The 25117-nt window shown below is 39.9% G+C and overlaps 1 protein-coding gene across 1 annotated transcript in view; it reads right to left on the minus strand.

Moving 5' to 3' along the window:
- Window positions 1-1460: 1460 nt before the first annotated feature.
- Window positions 1461-25117, minus strand: part of PCTP (phosphatidylcholine transfer protein) — a 112249-nt gene continuing 88592 nt past the window's right edge. Inside the window, exons 4-6 of the mRNA XM_069540061.1 lie at window positions 3591-3738; window positions 2681-2748; window positions 1461-1526 (exon numbers count right to left, since the gene is read on the minus strand). Coding sequence (XP_069396162.1) covers window positions 1461-1526; window positions 2681-2748; window positions 3591-3738 — 282 coding nt within the window. The remainder of the gene's footprint in view (window positions 1527-2680; window positions 2749-3590; window positions 3739-25117) is intronic.

Raw genomic sequence — 25117 nt, forward strand, 5'->3', positions numbered from 1 at the left:
CCTAGGAAGATATAGGCCTATTTTTCTCTTGTTAGCAGCCATCCTGCCTCCAAACACAGCTCAACATCATAGATAAGTTGAAGAAGAACAAAGCTGATTCCTAACGTCAGTTTGAGGCCCATATCAACCCCCACCTGAGACCACTATACACTTGGTCTTGCATGTAAGTGAGCCTAAAATTCCTTTTTATGTTGAAGTCCATGAGTTAAGTTGGGTGTGACTTGCAAACCAAAGAGACCTAACTGATTCATTCTCACAGAAGGAACAAGGTAGGAAGGAAACTGCAGACAGCACAAGAATAACTCACTCTGTATTTATTTATCTGTATTCAATAGACTTTTCTTTCATAGAAAAAACACACAGCCTGAGGTATCCCATTTTAATAAATCCCCTGCTTCCGGCTTTACATCCTGAATTTTTATGCCCATTAATCAAAGTTCCGTACCATCACACAGAGTGGTTAAAATTTTTCCCTGAGATCATAAGGCTGTGTCTTTGGCCACAGAATATCTTTCCCTCTAAAATTCAGGAGATAAGTAGGAAACTGGAAGTCTTTTGGTGGTCAAAGAGCCAGAAAACTTCAGTGGAATTCCTGAGAAAAAGGTGTAGTGTCAACCACACCACTAATTAATATTTCCCTGGCTGTGAACACTTATCCTTTCAACATCACCATCATTCGATAAAGGAAATTTATTTATTGCATATAAAGAATCTTTAACTCAATGCTGTGTGCAAAGAAAGTTGTCTTCTGCTAACTGCCAGAGCTGTCTTGATGCCTCAGTGTCCAGTAAAGTGCAGAGCTAGTGAGGTACGGACAGCCTTCCCCAGGGGCATATGGGAAAGAGAAAAACCCAGACATGGATAATGAGAAAAAAATATTACCACACTATGCACTTAGTCAGGCCTGCAATGTTTTTCAAAATGGTTTGAAATCAAAACAGCTTGTGATCCTCCCCAAGTAGGAATGGGGAGAGACAGTGGATTATCATCTCAATTCCAGCCAAATCAAGTCAGTGAAGCATACGGCAAATGGACATCAGCACGTGTTGTCCAGGCTTGGTGCACTGAGAGTCAGCTCTGAAGGCAATGCAACTTCAGCAGGAAACCACCCCCCTGGATTGCAAGGAATCACATGTGGGAAGGAGCCAGCTTGTCAGGATTAGTCCCTCTGAGGTGGTGTTGTCATTTGGCTACCTACCATCCCCCTAGAACGGCACAATGGAATGGCTATGTTCCCTACTGAGGACTTCCCTTTTTAGAAACAAGCAAAGTTTTCCCTAATCTGACCCACATTCAGCTGCCAGTCCCGGGGTGGGGAGAGTGGGAAAGGAATCGGGGACAACATTCTGGAGAGTGTGCAGGCCTCTGAAGATGAAAAAGTGACAGGCAGGCTGAGCATCAGTAGTTGTGGCACTTCCAGGGACATCATTCCATGGACACAGAGCTCCCAATTCTCTCTCTTAGGATCTCCTGGAATAGTTATGACAGGCATTCACCATGATTTTCAAGTAGGTAGGAACTCCTTTCTGCAAAGGAAAGAAGACTGTCACTTCTATGTCATTACAGCGATTACTCCTGATTCTTTGGGATGTGGCAAAGGTAAAGGAAGATGGCTTTGGGAGTAATACATATGACTATAGGGCCCCTAACCAGATATCCATAGAATGTTGCCACAGATGATGACAAAATGTAAGACACAGGGCACAGGTAAGGCTGGATGTCAGGGGCCAGCGTTATAAGACCTTGCTGTATATTTCGACTTTTGCTAAAAAAAAGCTAAGATATTTCTGAGACATCATTTTTTGAAAAGAAAAAATTAAAAACAGGAAATGAGATTGGCTTGGGCTGCGGGATTCTTCCAAAGAAATGAGAGAAAGGACTTGCTTTACAGATTTAGAAAATGGTAAGAACTGGGGGCAAGGGGAAGGATACACCATCCTTTAATCAGTGTTGAACATTGCCCAAGACTTTCCCCAAACATTGTTCTATTTACTCCTTCTCTACAGGGTGACAATATCCATCTCCATTTTTAAAAGGGAAGAAATTGATGGCTTCCCTAGATTACTCAGTTAGAAGCAGGGCCAGGATTCAATATATGATGTTTGACTCAAAGCTTATGTGCTTTTTCACTCTCCCAGGGAATTGGTGAGCCTTCCAGCCAGTAAGTAGGACCTTACAAAGCAGATGGAATGGTCACCATGATTCCAGGTCCTAGGCAGTCCCTAGTGATCTGAGTACCACTGCAGTTCTCTCTCCTTACAGAAAAATAAATAAATAAATAACCGTAAAAAAACTGCCTTTCCCAGGCTTGGACATGTCTGATTGTCTCCCGAGCCAGGTTGGCCTGTCTAACTCCTCCATAAGCAGATACAGGGTCCACAGGCACCATTGTTCCTACAAGGAACAGGCTATTGTCCAGAGGTTCCAGAGAGTGATCTTGGTGGTATCTCAGGGGAAGAGCGGGGAGCAGCTGGCATTCCAGGTAAAGATACTTTGTCTTTTGTCCCAGCCTCTGTGCTGGGTATTGGCAACCCCAGTACTAACCATAGTCACTCAACAGAGCTGCTTCTTAAAAGAGCATCATGAGGGCTGAGACAGTGCGTCTCTTCAGGCTGACAGCCCCACGGGCTAAGTCAACATTGGTCAAACACACTTCCCCGCCTGCCTCCTGGGATCTCACCTTGGCAGCCCACTTAAAGAGCCAGTTTGGAACTGGGCAATCCAGGCTATCGAAGCAATACATGAAAACTGGAGAGGGAAAAAAATGACAATTTAGAAGGAGGAGACATATTAAAGATACAGCAGTAAATCTTGCAAAACTTCCAACTTTATATTCAGGCCCAGATAGTAAGGAGAGAGATAACATGGAATTCAAGTGGATTCTCCCCTCTGCCTTGCCTTATGAGAGACTTACATGTAAACATTTTGAAAAACAGCCAAGGCACATTCTGCTGTTATTTATTAAACACCTGGCAACGAGTAGACACATGGATATAGTCTCATTTAATTATCTTAATCCCAAGGAGTTGATAAAATTAAACCCCAGTTTACAAAATAATAAAATGGAGACTCAGAAGATTGGGACGACAAGCCCAAGGTGGCAGATCTAACACACGTCACAACTGCAGTTCAGATTTTGCCACAGCCTCAAGGCCACACCCATTCCAGTCCAGCAGGTGGTCGCATGGACCCCTCCCAGCCTCTCTCCTGAAGAAGGAACTCAAGGCAGGCAGGTCCTGAGTCCCTGGGTTTTTGCTGAGGAGGAGCTGCATCCTCAAAGACAGTCCTGCCAGACCTCCTTCCTACCCCCAGCTTGTGTGTACATAGACAGGACTAGCCCGAAGTGAGTTTCTAAACCTTCTAGTTCACTTGGATGTTCTGATTTCATCTGTACAATGCAAGAGTCAACAAAGAATGAATTGATGAGATTTAAAAATCCACCTTGCATTGTAGCCAAGATTCTGGGGGTAAATTGAGTCTCACTCTTTTGCACCCATGGGAATAAGCATCATGCATTTTACAAGACCTTTAGTTGGGTGGTCCTGGCCAGGGAGCCAACACATGCCCTCTTTTTACTTTTGCTCCGGTACCTGTCATTGCCAGCCTCTGCTTGAACTGCCTTACCCAGAGCACACCTGACTTCTCTGGAAACTGTGGCATAGAGGTGCTCTGGGCCAGGATCACATGGACCTTCTGCCCATTAAACTCCATCTCTTGGTGCTGCTGCATGTAGACATACTACACCTCCAGTCAAAGCATGACATCACAGCCAGCATTTCAGATGAGCAGAAGGAAAGCCCACAAGCCAGAAGCAAAGGTAGATGATTCTGTTCCTCCACTTAGCATTTGCTCCTTTGCATTGTTACTTCACTTCCTGCCCTGTCTGCCGACCTACCCCGCAAAACTGTGGCTCCTCCCACCTGGTGTTCTCATTTAAGAGGGTGCATTACCCACCTGTGAGTGATTCCTTGCTGCTTTTAATTTGTGGGGAACCTACTTCTTTCTCCAAGAAGTCAATGAGATCTCAAAGGATTGGTCACTTATCAGCTGTGTGATCCTGGGTTGGTTACTCACCTTTTCTGAGATTGGTTTCCTTATGCAAGAAAAGAGGGTAACACTGCCCTGCAGGCAGGCTTGGTGGGGACAGTGGAGAGAGACTGGAGCAGAATAAGTGCTCAGTAAACAATGGGGCCATTTCTCTCTGTCCTCCTGCTAAGCCCCAATCACTGACCTCTATGCACAGAGGATGGTCAGGCAAGGTTATTTACACCTGGAGATCATAAGAAGACACATGAATACTCAAATATTTAGTAGGCAGATGCCCTTGCTGGCTCTGGTTTACAAGGAATAACAAAGCCATTTCAACTCAATAAATACTCACAGAACAACCGCTATGTCTATGGCACTATCACAGGGAACCTAATTCAATCCTAAGGAACTACAGGAGTCACCACTAACTGAGCCCTTACCATGGACATACATCATGTGCTTTACATTTAGCATCAGTTTTGATCCTGAGAAAGTCCCTGTGAGTTCAAAATAAATATCCCCATCTTACAGATGACAAAATTGAGGATCAGAGAAATAAAGAGACTTCCTTAAGATCCCATAGTCCAGCTGAAGTGATGGAACCTGAATTTGAAGCCAGATCTGACTCCAAAACCTGGTAGGACATACACAGCTGCACAGGGCTCAGCTCTTCAATGTGTTCATTAGACCTTCCCATGGCAGAATTTTAGATTTCACAGGAGAAGGAATTAAAAGCCTAAAACATTCCCCCAAAAAATCACTCTAAGTGTAATGTAATTTCACTTACTGCAACAGCCATGACCACAGCCCCAGGCCACCTCAGAGTCTCTACAGCACCCACAGTGGGCTGCCCCTCCCCCAGGCACCCTGCAGGATGGTCTATTGCCCCCACTCTCTAGGTACTGGTAAGTAAAGTTCTTAAATGTTTTAGGGAAGAAAGGATGTTGCTTTGGCTCTGGATTTCCTCTCTCCCAAGCTTTTCATTTTTTCCTCGCAGCACATATTGTCCCACAACTCGCTCAGCTTGTGTGATAGACATCACCTGATACTCCACTGTGGAAAAATTAACTTGATGTGTTGATTACAATGTGGCAGAGGTCTTTGCAGGGTTGGAAGGGCCAGCGTGCCACACCGCCTATGACTGGAGAACTACCAGTTCACTTAGGCCCAGAGAAGTGAAGGGCCTTTTCCAAGTTCACACAGCAAACCAGGAAATGAGCGCACACTCAACCTGGAATCTTTCCCTCCAGAGTTAATGTTCTTTTCCTCTACACTGTTCTCTGTTCTCAAAAATTAAATAGCCCTTATAGGAGAGACATATGTGTATATACAATACAAAGACTAAGATAGTCATTATCGGATTGTATGGCATAGGAAAGCCAATGAAATAGAACTTCAAGGAGTCCCAAGTGTCCACTCCTGAGAACAACTGCCAGCAGTGTCCCCGTGAGGTCAGACTGGTGGGGTTGCCTTGATCCAGATCACCTTCTCTGGACACAGCTGGACCTGGACCCACACCTGCCTATACCGCCCACTAGTGGTGAGAACCGATGAGAACCTGAGCCAGTTCGGAACTTCCCTTTGCCTCAGTTTCCTTCCCTGTCTGATGGCTCCTACCCTGCAGTTGTTGGCAGAAGGAGAGAAAACCACATAAAATCTAAAGGATTAAGTAACTACAATTTGTTGAATTCCTACCACCTGTATACAAACTAACTAGCAGTCTGTGGGAATTGTGCCAGAAATAAATCCTTACGTAGTCTATAATCTAGTCGGTAGACAGGCACGAAACACACACAAACGATACCCACAAACACACCCCCATGCTCCCTGTCTTTCTAGAGAATAATTGTTTAGGAACATACAGACTTACAGAATGTTAGAGCTAGAAAAGATCCTAGTGATCATGCAGTTCAATGGTTTCCAAACACTTATTTTTAAATCTCCAAGTCCCTCTGTTAAAAGGATCCTTTATAGAATTGAGTGTGTGAAACACTCTGCTGCGATGATTGAAGAGAACAGTGGAGTTGAAATCTCACCTGTCCCCGCCTAAATTCTACCCCATCCTCCCACCCAGCAAATGTCCATCAAACCCTCCTGGGTCAGTCCTAAGCCAGGCTTCTTAGAACCTTGAAGTGTCAGTTAAAACTCCTCACATTCCATTCAAGTTCTTCATATCATAATTGAGGGAACTGAGGGTAAGAAACATATACAGTGTCCAAAGTCAGTAGTTGAGGAGGGAATGCTGTGGAGTCATCAAAATGGGAGGGAAGGTAGAGAGAGCTGGAAACGTGGGTCCTGAGATCCAGCCCCAATTCAACCATGCAACACCTGTCTGTGTGCCTCTGTCACATTACCTCTCTGGGTCCCTACTTCCTCCTCTAAAGATAGAGGGAATGTGTTGAATACTATTTATCAAAAGTTTTTTGCAGGTTCCCGATTCTGTGGCCCAACAATTTCAAACCCTAGAAAACTTCTCAGGAAAGTATGAGCTGCACTCCCGTGACCACAAATACAGATGCTCCAGTGGTCAGGCCCAGAAATCACATCTGAGGTCTCTGAAAGACACATAAGAGGGAATAGCTTTAGCAGATGCTTCTGCAAGAATTAAAGATAATGTTTTCCACACCAGGTGGACATACCACCACTGGGTGACAGCCACAGGCCATGTAAACACTTAGAAAGCTGAGTAATGGTGCATCTTTGGAAAGGATATATCTCTGTTGAACTTGAGAGAAGGGCACTTCATCTTCCAGTAGATCACTACCTCTCTGTTGCATTCTTCTTCATAGAGTTATAACAAAACACAAAAGAAATTATTGCATCTGGAAGCCTCTTTGGCTTCAGTTAACAAGAAGCTTTGATATGAAAACCTTATAAGAATGATGAACCAATAACTTACAAGGCACAGAATTCTAGAAGAAGACAGATTCATTACCACTGAAAACTTGTGCCCAGGGACAGTGTCTAGTAGATATAAAAACACAGTAAAGAGCGACTTCTGGGAAGATGGCAGAAGAGTAAGAAGCGGAGATCACCTTCCTCTCCACAGATACATCAGAAATACATCTACACGTGGAACAACTCCTACAGAACACCTACTGAACGCTGGCAGAAGACCTCACACCTCCCAAAAGGCAAGAAAACCCCACGTACCTGGGTAGGGAAAAATAAAAAATAATAAACAGAGACAAAAGGATAGGGACGGGACCTGCACCAGTGGGAGGGAGCTGTGAAGGAGGAAATGTTTCCACACACTAGGAAGCCCCTTTGTGGGCGGAGACTGCGGGGGGCAGAGGGGGAAAGCTTCGGAGCCGTGGAGGAGAGCACAGCAACAGGGGTGCGGGGGGCAAAGTGGAGAGATTCCCACACAGAGGATCGGTGCCGACCGGCACTCACCAGCCCGAGAGGCTTGTCTGCTCACCTGCCGGAGCTCGCGGGGCTGGGAGCTGAGGCTCGGGCTTCAGTCAGAGCGCAGGGAGAGGACTGGGGTTGCTGGCGTGGACACAGCCTGCAGGGGGTTACTGCACCACAGCTGGCCGGGAGGGAGTCCGGGGAAAAGTCTGGACCTGCCGAAGAGGCGAGAGACTTTTTCTTCCCTCTTTGTTTCCTGGTGCGTGAGGAAAGGGGATTAAGAGCGCTGCTTAAAGGAGCTCCAGAGACGGCCAGAAGCCGTGGCTAAAAGCGCGAACCCCAGAGACGGGCGCGAGCTGCGGCTAAAAGCGCGGACCCCAGAGACGGGCGCAAGCCGCGGCTAAAAGTGGGAGAGCCAACTTCAGGACACTGGTCCACAAGAGACCTCCCAGGTCTACATAAAATCAAATGGTGAAAATCTCCCAGAGATCTCCATCTCAACACCAGCCCCCAGCTTCACTCAACAACCAGCAAGCTACAGGGCTGGACATCCTATGCCAAACAACTAGCACGACAGGAACACAACCCCACACATTAGCAGAGAGGCTTCCCCAAATGATAATAAGTCCACAGACACCCCAAAACTCACCACCAGACGTGGACCTGCCCAACAGAAAGACAAGATCCAGCCTCATCCACCAGAACAAAGACACTAGTCCCCTCCACCAGGAAGCCTACACAACCCACTGAACCAACCTTAGCCACTGGGGACAGACACCAAAAACAACAGGAACTACGAACCTGCAGCCTACAAAAAGGAGACCCCAAACACAGTAAGATAAGCAAAATGAGAAGACAGAAAAACACACAGCAGATGAAGGAGCAAGATAAAAACCCACCAGACCTAACAAATGAAGAGGAAATAGGCAGTCTACCTGAAAAACAATTCAGGGTAATGATAGTAAAGATGATCCAAAATCTTCGAAATAGAATAGACAAAATGCAAGAAACATTTAACAAGGGCCTAGAAGAACTAAAGATGAAACAAACAATGATGAACAACACAATAAATTAAATGAAAAATACTCTAAATGGGACCAATAGCAGAATAACTGAGACAGAAGAACGGATAAGTGACCTGGAAGATAAAATAGTGGAAATAACTACCGCAGAGCAGAATAAAGAAAAAAGAATGGAAAAAACTGAGGACAGTCTCAGAGACCTCTGGGACCTCTGGGAAAACATTGAAAGCACCAACATTCGAATTATAGGGGTTCCAGAAGAATAAGAGAAAAAGGGAGACTGAGAAAATATTTGAAGAGATTATAGTTGAAAACTTCCCTAATATGGGAAAGGAAATAGTTAATCAAGTCCAGGAAGCACAGAGAGTCCCATACAGGATAAATCCAAGGAGAAATACACCAAGACACATACTAATCAAACTGTCAAAAATTAAATACAAAGAAAACATATGAAAAGTATCAAGGGAAAAACAACAAATAATACACAAGGGAATCCCCATAAGGTTAACAGCTGATCTTTCAGCAGAAACTCTGCAAGCCAGAAGGGACAGGCAGGACATATTTAAAGTGATAAAGGAGAAAAACCTGCAACCAAGATTACTCTACCAGCAAGGATCTCATTCAGATTTGATGGAGAAATTAAAACCTTCACAGACAAGCAAACCTGAGAGAGTTCAGCACCACCAAATCAGCTCTACAACAACTGCTAAAGGAACTTCTCTAAGCAAGAAACACAAGAGAAGGAAAAGACCTACAATAACGAACCCAAAACAATTAAGAAAATGGGAATAGGAACATACATATCGATAATTAACTTAAAGGTAAATGGACTAAATGCTCCCACCAAAAGACACAGATTGGCTGAATGGATACAAAAACAAGACCCATATATTTGCTGTCTACAAGAGACCCACTTCAGACCTAGAGACACATACAGACTGAAAGTAAGGGGATGGAAAAAGGTATTTCATGCAAATGGAAACCAAAAGAAAGATGGAGAAGCAATTCTCATATCAGACAAAATAGACTTTAAAATAAAGACTGTTAGAAGAGACAAAGAAGGACACTACATAATGATCAAGGGATCAATCCAAGAAGAAGATATAAGAACTGTAAATATTTAGGCACCCAACATAGGAGCACCTCAATACATAAGGCAAATACTAACAGCCATAAAAGGGGAAATCGACAGTAACACATTCATAGTAGAGAAATTTAACACCCCACTTTCACCAATGGACAGATCATCCAAAAGGATAATAAATAAGGAAACACAAGCTTTAAATGATACATTAAACAAGATGGACTTAATTGATATTTATAGGACATGCCATCCAAAAACAACAGACTACACATTTTTCTCAAGTGCTCATGGAACATTCTCCAGGATAGATCATATCTTGGGCCACAAATCAAGCCTTGGTAAATTTAAGAAAATTGAAATTGTATCAAGTATCTTTTCCGACCACAACGCTATGAGACTAGACATCAATTAAAGAAAAGATCTGTAAAAAATACAAACACATGGAGGCTGAACAATACACTACTTAATAACGAACTGATCATTGAAGAAATCAAAGAGGAAATACAAAAATACCTAGAAACAAATGACAATGGAGACAGGACGACCCAAAATCTATGGGATGCAGTAAAAGCGGTTCTAAGATGGAAGCTTATAGCAATACAATCCTACCTTAAGAAACAAGAAACACTCGAATAAACAACCTAACCTTACACCTAAAGCAATTAGAGAAAGAAGAACAAAAAAACCCTAAAGTTAGCAGAAGGAAAGAAATCATAAATATCAGATCAGAAATAAATGAAAAAGAAATGAAGGAAACGATAGCAAAGATCAATAATACTAAAAGCTGGTTCTTTGAGAAGAAAAACAAAATTAATAAACCATTAGCCAGACTCATCAAGAAAAAAAGAGAGAAGACTCAAATGAATAGAATTAGAAATGAAAATGAAGAAGTAACTACTGACACTGCAGAAATACAAAAGATCATGAGAGATTACTACAAGCAACTCTATGCCAATAAAATGGACAACCTGGAAGAAATGGACAAATTCTTAAAAAGGCACAACCTGCCAAGACTGAATAAGGAAGAAATAGAAAATATGAACAGACCGATAACAAGCACTGAAAGTGAAACTGTGATTAAAAATCTTCCAACAAAAAAAAGCCCAGGACCACATGGCTTCACAGGCGAATTCTATCAAACATTTAGAGAAGAGCTAACACCTATCCTTCTCAAACTCTTCCAAAAAATAGAAGAGGGAGGAACACACCCAAATGCCTTCTACGAGGCCATCATCACCTTGATACCAAAACCAGACAAGGATGTCACAAAGAAAGAAAACTACAGGCCAATATCACTGATGAACATAGATGCAAAAATCCTCATCAAAATACTAGCAAACAGAATCCAACAGCACATTAAACGGATCATACACCATGATCAAGTGGATTTTTTTCCGGGAATGCAAGGATTCTTCAATATACGCAAATCAATCAATGTGATACACCATATTTAAAAATTGAAGGAGAAAAGCCATATGATCATCTCAATAGATGCACAGAAAGCTTTCTACAAAATTCAACACCCATTTATGATAAAAACCCTGCAGAAAGTAGGCATAGAGGGAACTTCCTCAACATAATGAAGGCCATATATGACAAACCCACAGCCAACATTGTCCTCAATGGTGAAAAACTGAAAGCATTTCCACTAAGATCAGGAACAAGACAAGGTTGCCCACTCTCACCACTCTTATTCAACATAGTTTTGGAAGTTTTAGCCACAGCAATCAGAGAAGAAAAATAAATAAAAAGAATCCAAATCAGAAAAGAAGAAGTAAAGCTGTCACTATTTGCAGATGACATGATACTGTTCATAGAGAATCCTAAAGATGCTACCAGTAAACTACTAGAGCTAATCAATGAATTTGGTAAAGTAGCAGGATACAAAATTAATGCACAGAAATATCTGGCATTCCTATACATTAATAATGAAAAATCTGAAAGTGAAATCAAGAAAACACTTCCATTTACCATTGGAACAAAAAGAATAAAATATCTAGGAATAAACCTACCTAAGGATACAAAAGACCTGTATGCAGAAAATTTTAAGACACTGGTGAAAGAAATTAAAGATGTTACAAATAGATGGAGAGATATACTACGGCCTTGGATTGGAAGAATCAACATTGTGAAAATAACTCTACTACCCAAAGCAATCTACAGATTCAATGCAATCCCTATCAAACTACCACTGGCATTTTTCACAGAACTAGAACAAAAAATTTCACAATTTGTATGGAAACACAAAAGACCCCGAATAGCCAAAGCAATCTTGAGAATGAAAAACAGTGCTGGAGGAATCAGGCTCCCTGACTTCAGACTATACTACAAAGCTACAGTAATCAAGACAGTATGGTACTGGCACAAAAACAGAAAGACAGATCAATGGAACAGGATTCAAAGCCCAGAGATAAACCCACGCACAAATGGCCACCTTATGTTTGATAAAGGAGGCAGAAATATACAGTGGAGAAAGGACAGCCTCTTCAATAAGTAGTGCTGTGAAAACTGGACAGGTACATGTAGAAGTATGATTTAGATCACTCCCTAACACCATACAGAAAAGTAAGCTCAAAATGGATTAAAGACCTAAATGTAAGGCCAGAAAATATCAAACTCTTAGATGAAAACTTAGGCAGGACACTCTATGACATAAATCACAACAAGATCCTTTTTGACCCACCTCCTAGAGAAATGGAAATAAAAGATATAAAAAAAAGAAATTGAAAAATTAAAAAGTGTCTATTAGCTGCTGTAGTTTATAAACTTATAAAAATTACTACATCAAAAAAACAAACAAAAAACACAGTATAAATTTAAAAACTCAACAAAGCTTGTTCATCATATACCACAAACAGCATTCTCAGTTTGAAGTGAAACAAAATTAGTCATTCATAAATAAATTTTAAGGTTTGAAAATCAGTGTAACCATCAGATATCAGTAGAGTATGATTAGTTTTACTATTGTGTCCTTATTGCACTTTTAGATTTCTTTTCTTTTTTTTTTTTTTCCAAATTTGAACATCTGATTTTTTTTTTTAACATCTTTATTGGAGTATAATTGCTTTACAATGGTGTGTTAGTTTCTGCTTTATAGCAAAGTGAATCAGTTATACATATACATATGTTCCCATATCTCTTCTCTCTTGCATCTCCATCCCTCCCACCCTCCCTCTCCCACCCCTCTAGGTGGTCACAAAGCACCGAGCTGATCTCCCTGTGCTATGCAGCTGCTTCCTACTAGCTATCTATATTACATTTGGTAGTGTATATATGTCTATGCCACTCTCTCACTTTGTCACAGCTTACATTTCCCACTCCCCATATCCTCAAGTCTATTTTCCAGTAGATCTGTGTCTTTATTACTGTCTTACCCCTAGGTTGTTCAAGACTTTCTTTTTCTTAGATTCCATATATATGTGTTAGCATATGGTGTTTGCTTTCCTCTTTCTAACTTACTTCACTCTGTATGACAGACTCTAGGTCCATCCACCTCACTAAAAATAACTCAATTTCGTTTCTTTTTATGGTTGAGTAATAATCTATTGTATATATGAGCCACATCTTCTTTATCCATTCATCTGATGGTGGACACTTAGGTTGCTTCCATCACCTGGCTATTGTAAATAGAGCTGTAATGAACATTTTGGTACATGACTCTTTTTGAATTATTTTTTTCTCAGGGTATATGCCCAGTAGTGGGATTGCTGTGTCTTATGGTAGTTCTATTTGTAGTTTTTTAAGGAACCTCCATACAGTTCTCCATAGTGGCTGTATCAATTTACATTCCCACCAACAGTGCAAGAGGGTTCCCTTTTCTCTACACTCTCTCCAGAATATAGTGTTTCTAGATTTTTTGTTGATGGCCATTCTGACCAGTGTGAGATGATACCTCGTTGTAGTTTTGATTTCCCTTTCTCTAATGATTAATCATGTTGAGCACTGTTTCATGTGTTCTCTGGCAATCTGTATATCTTCTTTGGAGAAATGTCTATTTAGGTCTTCTGCCCGTTTTTGGATTGCATTTTTTGTTTTTTTGTTATTGAGCTGCATCAGCTGCTTGTAAATTTTGGAGATTAATCCTTTGTCAGTTGCTTCATTTGCAAATATTTTCTCCCATTTGGAGGTTGTCTTTTGGTCTTGCTTATGGTTTCCTTTGCTGTGCAAAAACTTTTAAGTTTCATTAGGTCCCATTTGTTTATTTTTGTTTTTATTTCCATTTCTCTAGGAGGTGGGTCAAAAAGGATCTTGCTGTGATTTATGTCACATAGTGTTCTGCCTATGTTTTCCTCTAAGTGTTTCATAGTGTCTGGCTTTACATTTAGGTTTTAATCCATTTTGAGTTTATTTTTGTGTATGGTGTTAGGGAGTGTTCTAACTTCATACTTTTACATGTACCTGTCCAGTTTTCCAGGCACCACTTATTGAAGTGGCTGTCTTTTCTCCACTGTATATTCTTGCCTCCTTTATCAAAGATAAGGTAACCATATGTTCGTGGGTTTACCTCTGGGCTGTCTATCCTATTCCATTGATCTATATTTCTGTTTTTGTGCCAGTACCATACTGTCTTGATTACTGTAGCTTTGTAATATAGTCTGAAGTCAGGGAGGCTGATTCCTCCAGCTCTGTTTTTCGTTCTCAAGATTGCTTTGCCTATTCGGGGTCTTTTGTGTTTCCATACAAATTGTGAAATTTTTTGTGCTAGTTCTGGGAAAAATGCCAGTGGTAGTTTGTTAGGGATTGCATTGAATCTGTAGATTGCTTTGGATAGTAGAGTCATTTTCACATTGTTGATTCTTCCAATGGAAAGCATGGTATATCTCTACATCTATTTGTATCATCTTTAATTTCTTTCATCAGTGTCCTATAATTTTCTTCATACAGGTCTTTTGTCTCCTTAGGTAGGTTTATTCCTAGATATTTTATTCTTTTTGTTGCAATGGTAAATGTGAGTGTTTTTTAAATTTCACTTTCAGATTTTTCATCATTAGTGTATAGGAATGCAAGAGATTTCTGTGCATTCATTTTGTATTCTGCTACTTGGCCAAATTCATTAATTAGCTCTAGTAGCTTTCTGTTAGAATCTTTAGGATTCTTGATGTATAGTATCATGTCATCTGCAAAGAGCGACAACTTTACTTCTTCTTCCGATTTGGATTCCTTTCATTTCTTTTTCTTCTCTGATTGCTGTGGCTAAAACTTACAAAACTATGTTGAATAATAGTGATGTGAGTAGGCAACCTTGTCTTGTTCCTGATCTTAGTGGAAATGCTTTCAGTTTTACAGCATTGAGGATGATGTTGGCTGTGGTTTGTCATATATGGCCTTTAATATGTTGAGGATATTTCCCTCTATGCCTACTTTCTGCAGGGATTTTATCATAAATGGGTTTTGAACTTTGTCAAAAGATTTCTCTGCATCTATTGAGATGATCATATGGTTTTTCTCCTTCAATTTGTTAATGTGGTGTATCACATTGATTGACTTGCGTATATTGAAGAATCCTTGCAATCCTGGAATAAACCCCACTTGATCATAGTGTATGATCCTTTTAATGTGCTGTTGGATTCTGTTTGCTAGCATTTTGTTGAGGATTTTTGCATCTATGTTCATCAGTGATATTGGCCTGTAGTTTTCTTTCTTTGTGACTTCCTTGTCTGGTTTTGGAATCACGGTGATGGTGGCCTCGTCGAAGGAATTTGGGAGTGTTCCTCCCTCTGCTATATTTTGGAAGAGTTTGAGAAGGATAGGTGTTAGCTCTTCTCTAAATGTTTGATAGAATTCGCCTGTGAAGCCATGTGGTCCTGGGCTTTTGTTTGTTGGAAGATTTTTAGTCACAGTCTCCTTAGGGAGGTGCAGACATTTTCCCGGACTCCATCCCGACTAGCCGCGGTGCACTAACTCCTTCAGGCTGTGTTCATGCAGCCAAACCCAGTGCTCTCTCTGGATCCAACCGAAGCCCGAGCCTCAGCTCCCAGGCCCCGCCTACCTCGGCGCATGAGCAGACAATCCTCTCGGGCTGGTGAGTGCTGGTCCTCACTGATCCTCTGTGCGGGAATCTCTCTGCTTTGCCCTCCACACCCCTGTTGTTGTGCTGTCCTCCGTGGCTCCAAAGATTCCCCCCTCCACCGCCTGCAGTCTCCGTCTACGAAGGGGCTTCCTAATGTGTGGAAACCTTTCCTCTTTCACAGTTCCCTCCCAGGGGTGAAGGTCCCTTCCCTATTCTTTTGTCTATGTTTTTTTTTTTTTCTTTTGCCCTACCCAGGTACGTGGGGAGTTTTTTGCCTTTTGGGAGGTCTGAGGTCTTCTGCCAGCATTCAGTGGGTGTTCTATAGGAGCAGTTCCAAGTATAGATGTTATTTCTGATGTATCTGTGGGGAGGCAGGTGATGTCCATGTCTTACTCTTCTGCCATCTTCCTCAACTCCCTGCTTTTTTTTTTTTAACATCTTTATTGGAGTATACTTGCTTTACAGTGTTGTGTTAGTTTCTGATGTATAACAAAGTGAATCAGCTATATGTATATATATATCCCCATAACCCCTCCTGTGTCTCCCTCCCACGCTCCCTATCTCACTCCTCTAGGTGGTCACAAAGCACCAAGCTGATCTTCCTGTGGTATGCGGCTGCTTCCCACTAGCTATCTATTTTAAGTTTGGTAGTTTATATATGTCCATGCCACTCTCTCACTTTGTCACAGCTTACACTTCCCCCTCCCTGTATCCTCAAGCCCATTCTCTACATCTACATCTTTATTCCTGTCCTGACCCTAGCTTCTCCAGAACATTTATTTTTTATTTCATATATATGTGTTAGCATATGGTATTTGTTTCTCTCTTGCTGATTTACATCACTGTGTATCACAATCTCTAGGTCCCTCCACCTCACTACAAATAACTCAGTTCTATTCCATTTTATGTCTGAGTAATATTCCATTGTATATATGTGCCACATCTTCTTTATCCATTCATCTGTTGATGGACACTTGGGTTGCTCCCATGTCCTGGCTATTGTAAATAGTGCTGCAATGAACGTTGTGGCACATGACCCTTTTTGAATTATGGTTTTCTCAGGGTAATTGCCCAGCAGTGTGATTGCTGGGTCATATGGTAGTTCTAATTTTAGTGTTTTAAGAAACTTCCATACTGTTCTCCATAGTGGGCTGTATCAATTAACATTCCCATCAACATTGTAAGAGGGTTCCCTTTTCTCCACACCCTCTCGAGCATTTGCTGTTTGTAGATTTTCTGATTATGGCCATTCTGACCAGTGTGAGGTGATACCTCATTGTAGTTTTGATTTGCATTTGTCTAATGATTAGAGATGTGTTCATACTTTCATGTGTTTGTTGGCAATCTGTATATCTTCTTTGGAGAAATGTCTATTTAGGTCTTCTGCCTATTTCTGGATTGGGTTGTTTGTTTTTTGATATTGAGTTGCATGAGTCACTTGTATGGTTTGGAGATTAATCCTTTGTCAGTTGCTTCATTTACAAATATTTTCTCCCATTTTGAGGGTTGTCTTTTTATCTTGTTAATGGTTTCCTTTGCTGTGCAAAAACTTTTAAGTTTCATTAGGTCCCATTTGTTTATTTTTGTTTTTATTTCCATTTCTCTAGGAGGTGGGTCAAAAAGGACCTTGCTGTGATTTATGTCATAGAGTGTTTTGCCTACGTTTTTCTCTAAGGGCTTGATAGTGTCTGGCTTTACATTTAGGTCTTTAATCCATTTTGAGTTTAGTTTTGTGTATGGTGTTAGGGAGTGTTCTAATTTCATTCTTTTGCATGTAGCTGTCCAGTTTTCCCAGCACCACTTATTGAAGAGGCTGTCTTTTCTCCATTGTATATTCTTGCCTCCTTCATCAAAGATAAGGTGACCATATGTGTGTGGGTTTATCTCTGGCCCTTCTATCCTGTACCATTGATCTATATTTCTGTTTTTGTGCCAGTACCATACTGTCTTGATTACTGTAGTTTTGTAGTATAGTCTGAAGTCAGGGAGTCTGATTCCTCCAGCTCCATTTTTTCCTCTCCAGACTGCTTTGGCTATCCGGGGTCTTTTCTGTCTCCATACAATTTTTAAGATTTTTTCTTCTAGTTCTGTAAAAAAATGCCATTGGTAGTTTGATAAGGATTACATTGAATCTGTAGATTGCTTTGGGTAGAATAGTCATTTTCACAATGTTGATTCTTCCAATCTAAGAACATGGTATATCTCTCCATATGTTTATATCATCTTTAATTTCTCTCATCAGTGTCTTATAGTTTTCTGCATACAGATCTTTTTTCTCCTTAGGTAAGTTTATTCCTAGGTATTTTATTCTTTTTGTTACAGTGGTGAATGAGAGTGTTTCCTTAATTTTACTTTCAGATTTTTCATCATTAGTGTATACAAATGTAAGAGATTTCTGTGCATTAATTTTGTATCCTGCTAATTTACCAGATTCATTGATTAGCTCTAGTAGTTTTCTGGTAGCATCTTTAGGATTCTTTTTGTATAGTATCATGTCATCTGCAAACAGTGATTGTTTTACTTCTTCTTTTATGATTTGAATTCTTTTATTTCTTTTTCTTCTCTGATTTCTGTGGCTAAAACTTCCAAAACTATGTTGAATAATACTAGTGAGAGTGAGCAACCTTGTTTTTGTTCCTGATCTTAGTGCAAATGGTTTCAGTTTTTCACCATTGAGAACCATGTTGGCTGTGTCATATATGGCCTTTATTTGTCACATGTTGCCTTTATTTTGTTGAGGTAAATTCCCTCTATGCCTACTTTTTGGTGAGTTTTTGTCATAAATGGGTGTTGAATTTTGTGGAAAGCTTTTTCTGCATCTATTGAGATGATCATATGGTTTTACTCCTTCAGTTTTTCAATAAGATGTATCACATTGATTGATTTGCATATATTGAAGAGTCCTTACGTTCCTGGAATAAACCCCACTTGATCATGGTATATGATCCTTTTAATGTGCTATTGGATTCTGTTTGCTAGTATTTTGTTGAGGAGTTTTGCATCTATGTTCATCAGTGATATCGACTTGTAGTTTTCTTTCTTTTTTTTTTTTCGGCACACGGGCCTCTCACTGTCGTGGCCTCTCCTGTTGTGGAGCACAGGCTCTGGGCGTGCAGGCTCAGCGGCCGTGGCTCATGGGCCCAGATGCTCTGCAGTATGTGAGATCTTCCCAGACCGGGGCACGAACCCGTGTCCCCTGCATCGGCAGGTGGACTCTCAACCACTGTGCCACCAGGGAAGCCCCTAGTAGTTTTCTTTTTTTGTGATATCTTTGTCTTGTTTTGGTAACAGGGTGATGGTGGCCTCGTAGAATCAGTTTGGGAGTGTTCCTCCCTCTGCTATACTTTGGAAGAGTTTGAGAATGATAGGTGTTAGCTCTTCTCTAAATGTTTGATAGAATTCACAAGTGAAGCCATCTGGTCCTGGGCTTTTGTTTGTTGGAAGAATTTTAATTACAGTTTCAATTTCAGTGTTTGTAATTAGTCTGTTTATATTTTCTATTTCTTCCTAGTTCAGTCTCGGAAGGTTGTGCTTTCTAAGAGTTTGTCCATTTCTTCCAGGTTGTCCATTTTATTGGCATAGAGTTGCTTGTAGTAATCTCTCATGATCCTTTGCATTTCTGCAGTGTCAAATGTTACTTCTCCTTTTTCATTTCTAATTCTATTGATTTGAATCTTCTCCCTTTTCTTCTTGATGAGTCTAGCTAGTGGTTCATCAATTTTGTTCATCTTCTCAAAGAACCAGCTTTTAGTTTTGTTGATCTTCACTATTGTTTCCTTCATTTCTTTCTCATTTATTTCTGATCTAATCTTTATGATTTCTTTCTTCTGCTAACTTTGTTTTGTTGTTGTTGTTCTTCTTTCCATAATTGCTTTAGGAGTAATGTTAGCTTGTTTATTTGAGATGTTTCTTGTTCTTGTGGTAGGATTGTATTTCTATAAACTTCCCTTTTAGAACTGGTTTTGCTGCATTCCATAGGTTTTGGGTCACCGTGTTTTCATTGTCATATATTTCTAGGTATTTTTTAATTTACTCTTTGATTTCTTCAGTGATCTCTTTGTTATTTAGGAGCGTATTGTTTCACCTCAATGTGTATGTACTTTTTACATTAATTTCCTGTAATTGTTATCTAGTCTCATAGCATTGTAGTTAGAAAAGATAAATGATACAATTTCAGTTTTCTTAAGTTTACCAAGACTTGATTTGTGACCTAAGATATGGTCTATCCTGGAGAATGTTCCATGAGCACTTGAGAAGTAAGTGTATTCTGTTGCTTTAGGATGGAATGTCCTATAAAGATCACTTAAGTCCATCTTGTTTAATGTGTCATTTAAAGCTGTGTTTCCTTACTTATTTTCATTTTAGATGATCTTCCATTGGTGAAAGTGGGTGTTAAAGTCCCTACTTTGATTTTGTTACTGTCAATATCCCATTTTATGGCTGTTAGCATTTGTGTTATGTATTGAGGTGCTCCTACGTTGGGTGGATATATATTTACAATTGTTATATCTTCTTCTTGGATTGATCCCTTGTCATTATATAGTGTCCTTCTTTGTCTCTTGTAATAGTCTTTATTTTAAAGTCTATTTTGTCTCATATGAGAATTGCTACTCCAGCTTTCCTCTGACTTCCATTTGCATGGAATATATTTGTCCATTCCCTCACTTTCAGTCTGTATGTGTCCCTAGGTCTGAAATGGGTCTCTTTTAAACAGCATATATATGGGTCTTGTTTTTGTATCCATTCAGCCAGTCTATGCTTTTTGGTTGGAGCATTTAATCCATTTACAATTAAGGTAGTTATCAATATGTATGTTCCTATTACCATTTTCTTAATTGTTTTGGGTTTGTTTTTAGAGGTCTTCTCCTTTTCTTGTGTTACCTGCCTAGAGAATTTCCTTTAACATTTGTTGTAAAGCTTGTTTGGTGGTGCTGAATTCTCTTAGCTTTGGCTTGTCTGTAAAGGTTTGAATTTCTCTGTCGAATCTCAGTGAGATCCTTGCTGGGTACAGTAATCTTGCTTGTAGGTTTTTCCCTTTCATCACTTTAAATGTGTCCTGCCACTCCCTTCTGGCTTGTAGAGTTTCTGCTGAAAGATCAGCTGTTAACATTATGGGTATTCCATTGTATGTTATTTGTTGTTTTTCCCCTGGTGCTTTTAATATTTTTCCTTTTTATTTAATTTTTGATAGGTTGATTAATATGTGTCTTGGTGTGTTTCTCCTTGGATTTATCCTGTATGGAACTGTCTGCTCTTCCTGGAGTTGATTGACTATTTCCTTTCCCATGTTAGGGAACTTTCAGCTATAATCTCTTCAAATATTTTCTCAATCCCTTTCTTTTTCTCTTCTTCTTCTGAGACCCCTATAATTCAAATGTTGTTGTGTTTAATGTTGTCCCAGAAGTCTCTGAGACTGTCCTCAATTCTTTTCATTCTCTTTTCTATATTCTGCCCTGCGGTAGTTATTTCCACAATTTTATCTTCTTGGTCACTTATCCATTCTTCTGCCTCAGTTATTCTGCTATTGATTCCTTCTAGAGAATTTTAAATTTCATTATTGTGTTGTTCATCATTTGTTTTCTCTTTAGTTCTAGGTCCTTGTTAACTGTTTCTTGTATTTTCTCCATTCTCTTTCCAAGATTTTGGATCATCTTTAGTATCATTACTCTGAATTGTTTCTCAGGTAGACTGCCTATTTCTTCTTCATTTGTTTGTTCTGGTCGGTTTTTACTTTGCTCCTTCATCTGCTGAGTATTTCTCTGTCTTCTCATTTTTCTTGACTTACTGTGTTTGTGGTCTCCTTTTTGCAGGTTGCATGTTCATAGTTCCTGGGTTTTTTGGTCTCTGTCCCACAGTGGGTAAGGTTGGTTCAATGGGTTGTGTAGGCTTCCTGGTGGAGGGGACTGGTGTGTGTTCTGGTGGATGAGGCTGGATCTTATCTTTCTGGTGGGCAGGGCGCATCTGGTGGTGTGTTTTTTGGTGTCTGTGAACTTATTATGATTTTAGGCAGCCTGTCTTCTAATAGGTAGGGTTGTGTTCCTGTCTTGCTAGTTTTTTGGTATGGGGTGTCCAGCACTGCAACTTGCTAGTCGTTGAGTGCAGCTGGGTCTTAGCATTGAGACTGAGATCTCTGGGAGAGCTCTTGCTGATTGGTATTACATGGGGCTGGGAGGTCTCTGGTGGCCCACTGTCCTGAACTCGGCTCTCCAACTTCAGAGGCTCAGGCCTGATACCCCACCATAGCGCCAAGACACTGTTAGCTCAGAAGAAAAGAGAGAAAATAAAGAAAGAAAATAAGAATAAAATAAAATAAAAGTTTTTAAAATAAAAATATATTATCAAAATAAAAAAAAGAAGGGAGCAACCAAACCAATAAACAAATCCACCAATGATAACATGCGCCAAAAAGTATAGTAAGTTAAACATAAAAAATCAGAAACTAGTCAGTCTCATACAGCAAACCCCAAATCTACAGTTGCTCCCAAAGTTCACCACCCAAGTTTGGGATTTTTAAATCATACTAGTCCCTTTTATTCAGTAAAAGACCATGTCTAGATTTCTAAGTACAACAGATTTCCCTTGTTTTTCTGTTAATCTGTATCCTCATCTGTGAGAGTTCTGGGCTGCAGTCAGCTGCACTATACTGTTTACCCTCTGTACAATTCATGGGCCTCACCTTGACTGAAAGGTCTTTTGTTAAGACTAAACCAATGGATTTTAGATTAATTTAATTGCAAAAACAAACAAACAGAAAGGAATAAAAAATACGCTTTTAGATGGATTCATACTTCCAGGTGCTAACACAAAGTTTTTTGAAAATTGAACACAAATGGACCCATATTCTTAAACACTGCTCCAGGGACTTACTTGAAGTCAAGGGGTAAACATGGGGAAACTTTCTAGAGATCCTGAGGTTTCAAGGGTCTCCTGACTCAGGTGGCATAATTCAGGGATAAGCATATCTCAGTTTAGGAATCTCAGATTTATGTGGAAGTGCCTGGCAGGAAATGGAAGGTAAAATTGAAATTGAATTCATAAGGATATTTCAGCTCTAAAAGTATGTGGCTTTATACCAAGGGTTTCCAACCAGCAAATGACAAACTGGTAGGTCTGACCCCCTTACATGCTGTGCCATGAATGCCCCCTACGAAGGGCAGGACTCAAGAGAAACATCTCCTTCCCCTCCTGCCCCTCTCCTCAAGCTCACAGATGGGAAGAGACTGAGAGTTTATACACACTACACACCTAAACCCACACATGATTTAATCAGCTTTGAGAGACAATTAGCTTCTGTTCAGGAATAGTGGGTCCCCATTTTCCACACATACTGAGCATAAGGGATAATTATGTATTGAGATAACGTTCTCCCCAACTTCACATGAGTTAGCTTTGGTTAAATGCATGAATTAGGACAAACTCGTTCCTGGACCTGGTTCCCTTCCCTCCTGAATGTAGTTGTAGCCCTTAGAGACCACAGTTGTGTACATATTACAGAAAAGTAAAACAGAAAGTTCTCTAGAAGAGAAAATAGAATGATGTGATTTATGTGAATACTGAAGAATGAACTATTGTGACAACTTCCTTTAAACACTCCCTTCATGGCAGAACTGAGAAATGCCAGAACTCCAGAGAAACAAAATGTTCAGTGACACCTTTCCTAGTCTATCAATAAAATGTTCTTTTCAAGGGCTGAAATTCTTGGATCAAGACATGGTTTCACCCATCATTTAAGATGCTCTCAGCAAACAAACTTACATTATTATTATGTCTTTCAAAAATTAACGTGAATTTTTGTAATTACAAAAATACTTAATATTCATTTAGGAAAATTAGAAAATGCTAAAAATAATAAAGTAAATTAAATTAAAATGTCATGTAACCCCACAATCCACAAATACCTAATGGCAATATTTGACATATTTCTTTTAAGTAAATAAATACTTTTACATGTTACAAAATGTGATTAATTTGGTATAAATAGCTTGTGTTCTTATTATATTCAACAATATTATTTTGAAGTTATGGTGAGAGCAATTAAATTATTCTTGTAAGTCATTCCTATTTCCATATATTTTTATAATTATAAATATTGCTGGAACAATTATTCCATAAAGACAACTTGGTCCATATGTATAATTTTTTCATTAGAAAAGCTGGAAGCTTTATTAGAGATAAATTTTAGGGTAATGGACATTAACACTTTAAGAGTCTTTTTACTTTTTTTTTTTTTTTTTTTTTTTTTGCGGTACGCAGGCCTCTCACTGCTGTGGCCTCTCCCGTTGCGGAGCACAGGCTCCGGACACACAGGCTCAGCGGCCATGGCTCATGGGCCCAGCTGCTCCACGGCATGTGGGATCTTCCCGGACCAGGGCACGAACCCGTGTCCCCTGCATGGGCAGGCGGACCCTCAACCACTGCACCACCAGGGAAAACCCTCTTTATACTTTTTATAAACTTTTAAGAAACTTTGTTTTACCACTTTATACTGTTACTAGTAGCAAAGGAGCATCTCACCAGGACTGGCTACTATTGTTTGTACAATTTAATAGGAAAAAGCATAAATCTTAGTTTTATTTGGGCAATGTTTTTATTATTGATATATAAGTCTCTTTCAAATTAGAGATATAATCCCCATGTAACATTTGCTGCATTTATGTGTCCAAATGTACTCACATTTCAATAAATGACTCCAAACAAGTTTACTCAAGAGGTCATTGGCTTTTCCTGAAGCTCCTCCAGAAAACCACTTCTGAGAATGACTCAATTCCTTTATCTAAAGTAAAACACACTGCATACTTTTCTAATGCTTGATTTATAGGATATTTAACTTCCTACACTTCAGATAGTAAAAGATTTATTCAATATCATATCAGTCATTACAATTCCTGGAAGACACAGAAGATTTGTTATAGTATATATTCTCTTTCTTGCTAAGAGAATGCCTACAGCCATGTTCATGGTTAATAACTTTCCTGGTCTCTTAGGCAGGTAGAGGTGACAATATGACACCTCCTTCCTGTTTTGAATATGGATATGATACCTGGAGGTGCAGCAGCTATTTTGTGCCTAAGAGAAAAAAAAAAACAAAAAACATGAGAAGGCAGATTAAAAAGACAAAGTTTTACTGGCATTGTTGATCATCTAAACCAATGTCAGCAACTGCTGACCTCTGTACTACTTGTTAGGTGAGAAAAATAAACCCCTCTTAATTTAAGTCATTGTTAATCCAGTTTTCTCTTACTTGAAGCTAATAATAACCCTAATTTTTATAAGTGGTTCTTACTGACAATGAATTTTACTTGAGTCTTGTGATCCTGGAAAACAGTAGAGGTTAAGAAACTCCCACACCCTTTGTGTTCCAAAAACAGCTTACAATAGAAGAACCGCCTTTCCCCCTATGACTTAGATGAGACTCACACACACACCCCTTGTTCATATATCACAAATCCAGAAACAGTATCTCTAAATTCCCTTTCATTGCCTCATAAAGGATTGGCTAAACTGCTTACTCCACTGATCAATTAGAGCAAAATGCTTGTTAACTACACTGGTTAAGCATCTCTCCTTCCTCCAGGCCCCTAAACTTTGGCCCAGCCTCAGCCTGAGCCAGTATTCAGCCCC

Source organism: Delphinus delphis, chromosome 19 (genome assembly GCF_949987515.2).
Source record: "Delphinus delphis chromosome 19, mDelDel1.2, whole genome shotgun sequence".
NCBI lineage: Eukaryota > Metazoa > Chordata > Mammalia > Artiodactyla > Delphinidae > Delphinus > Delphinus delphis.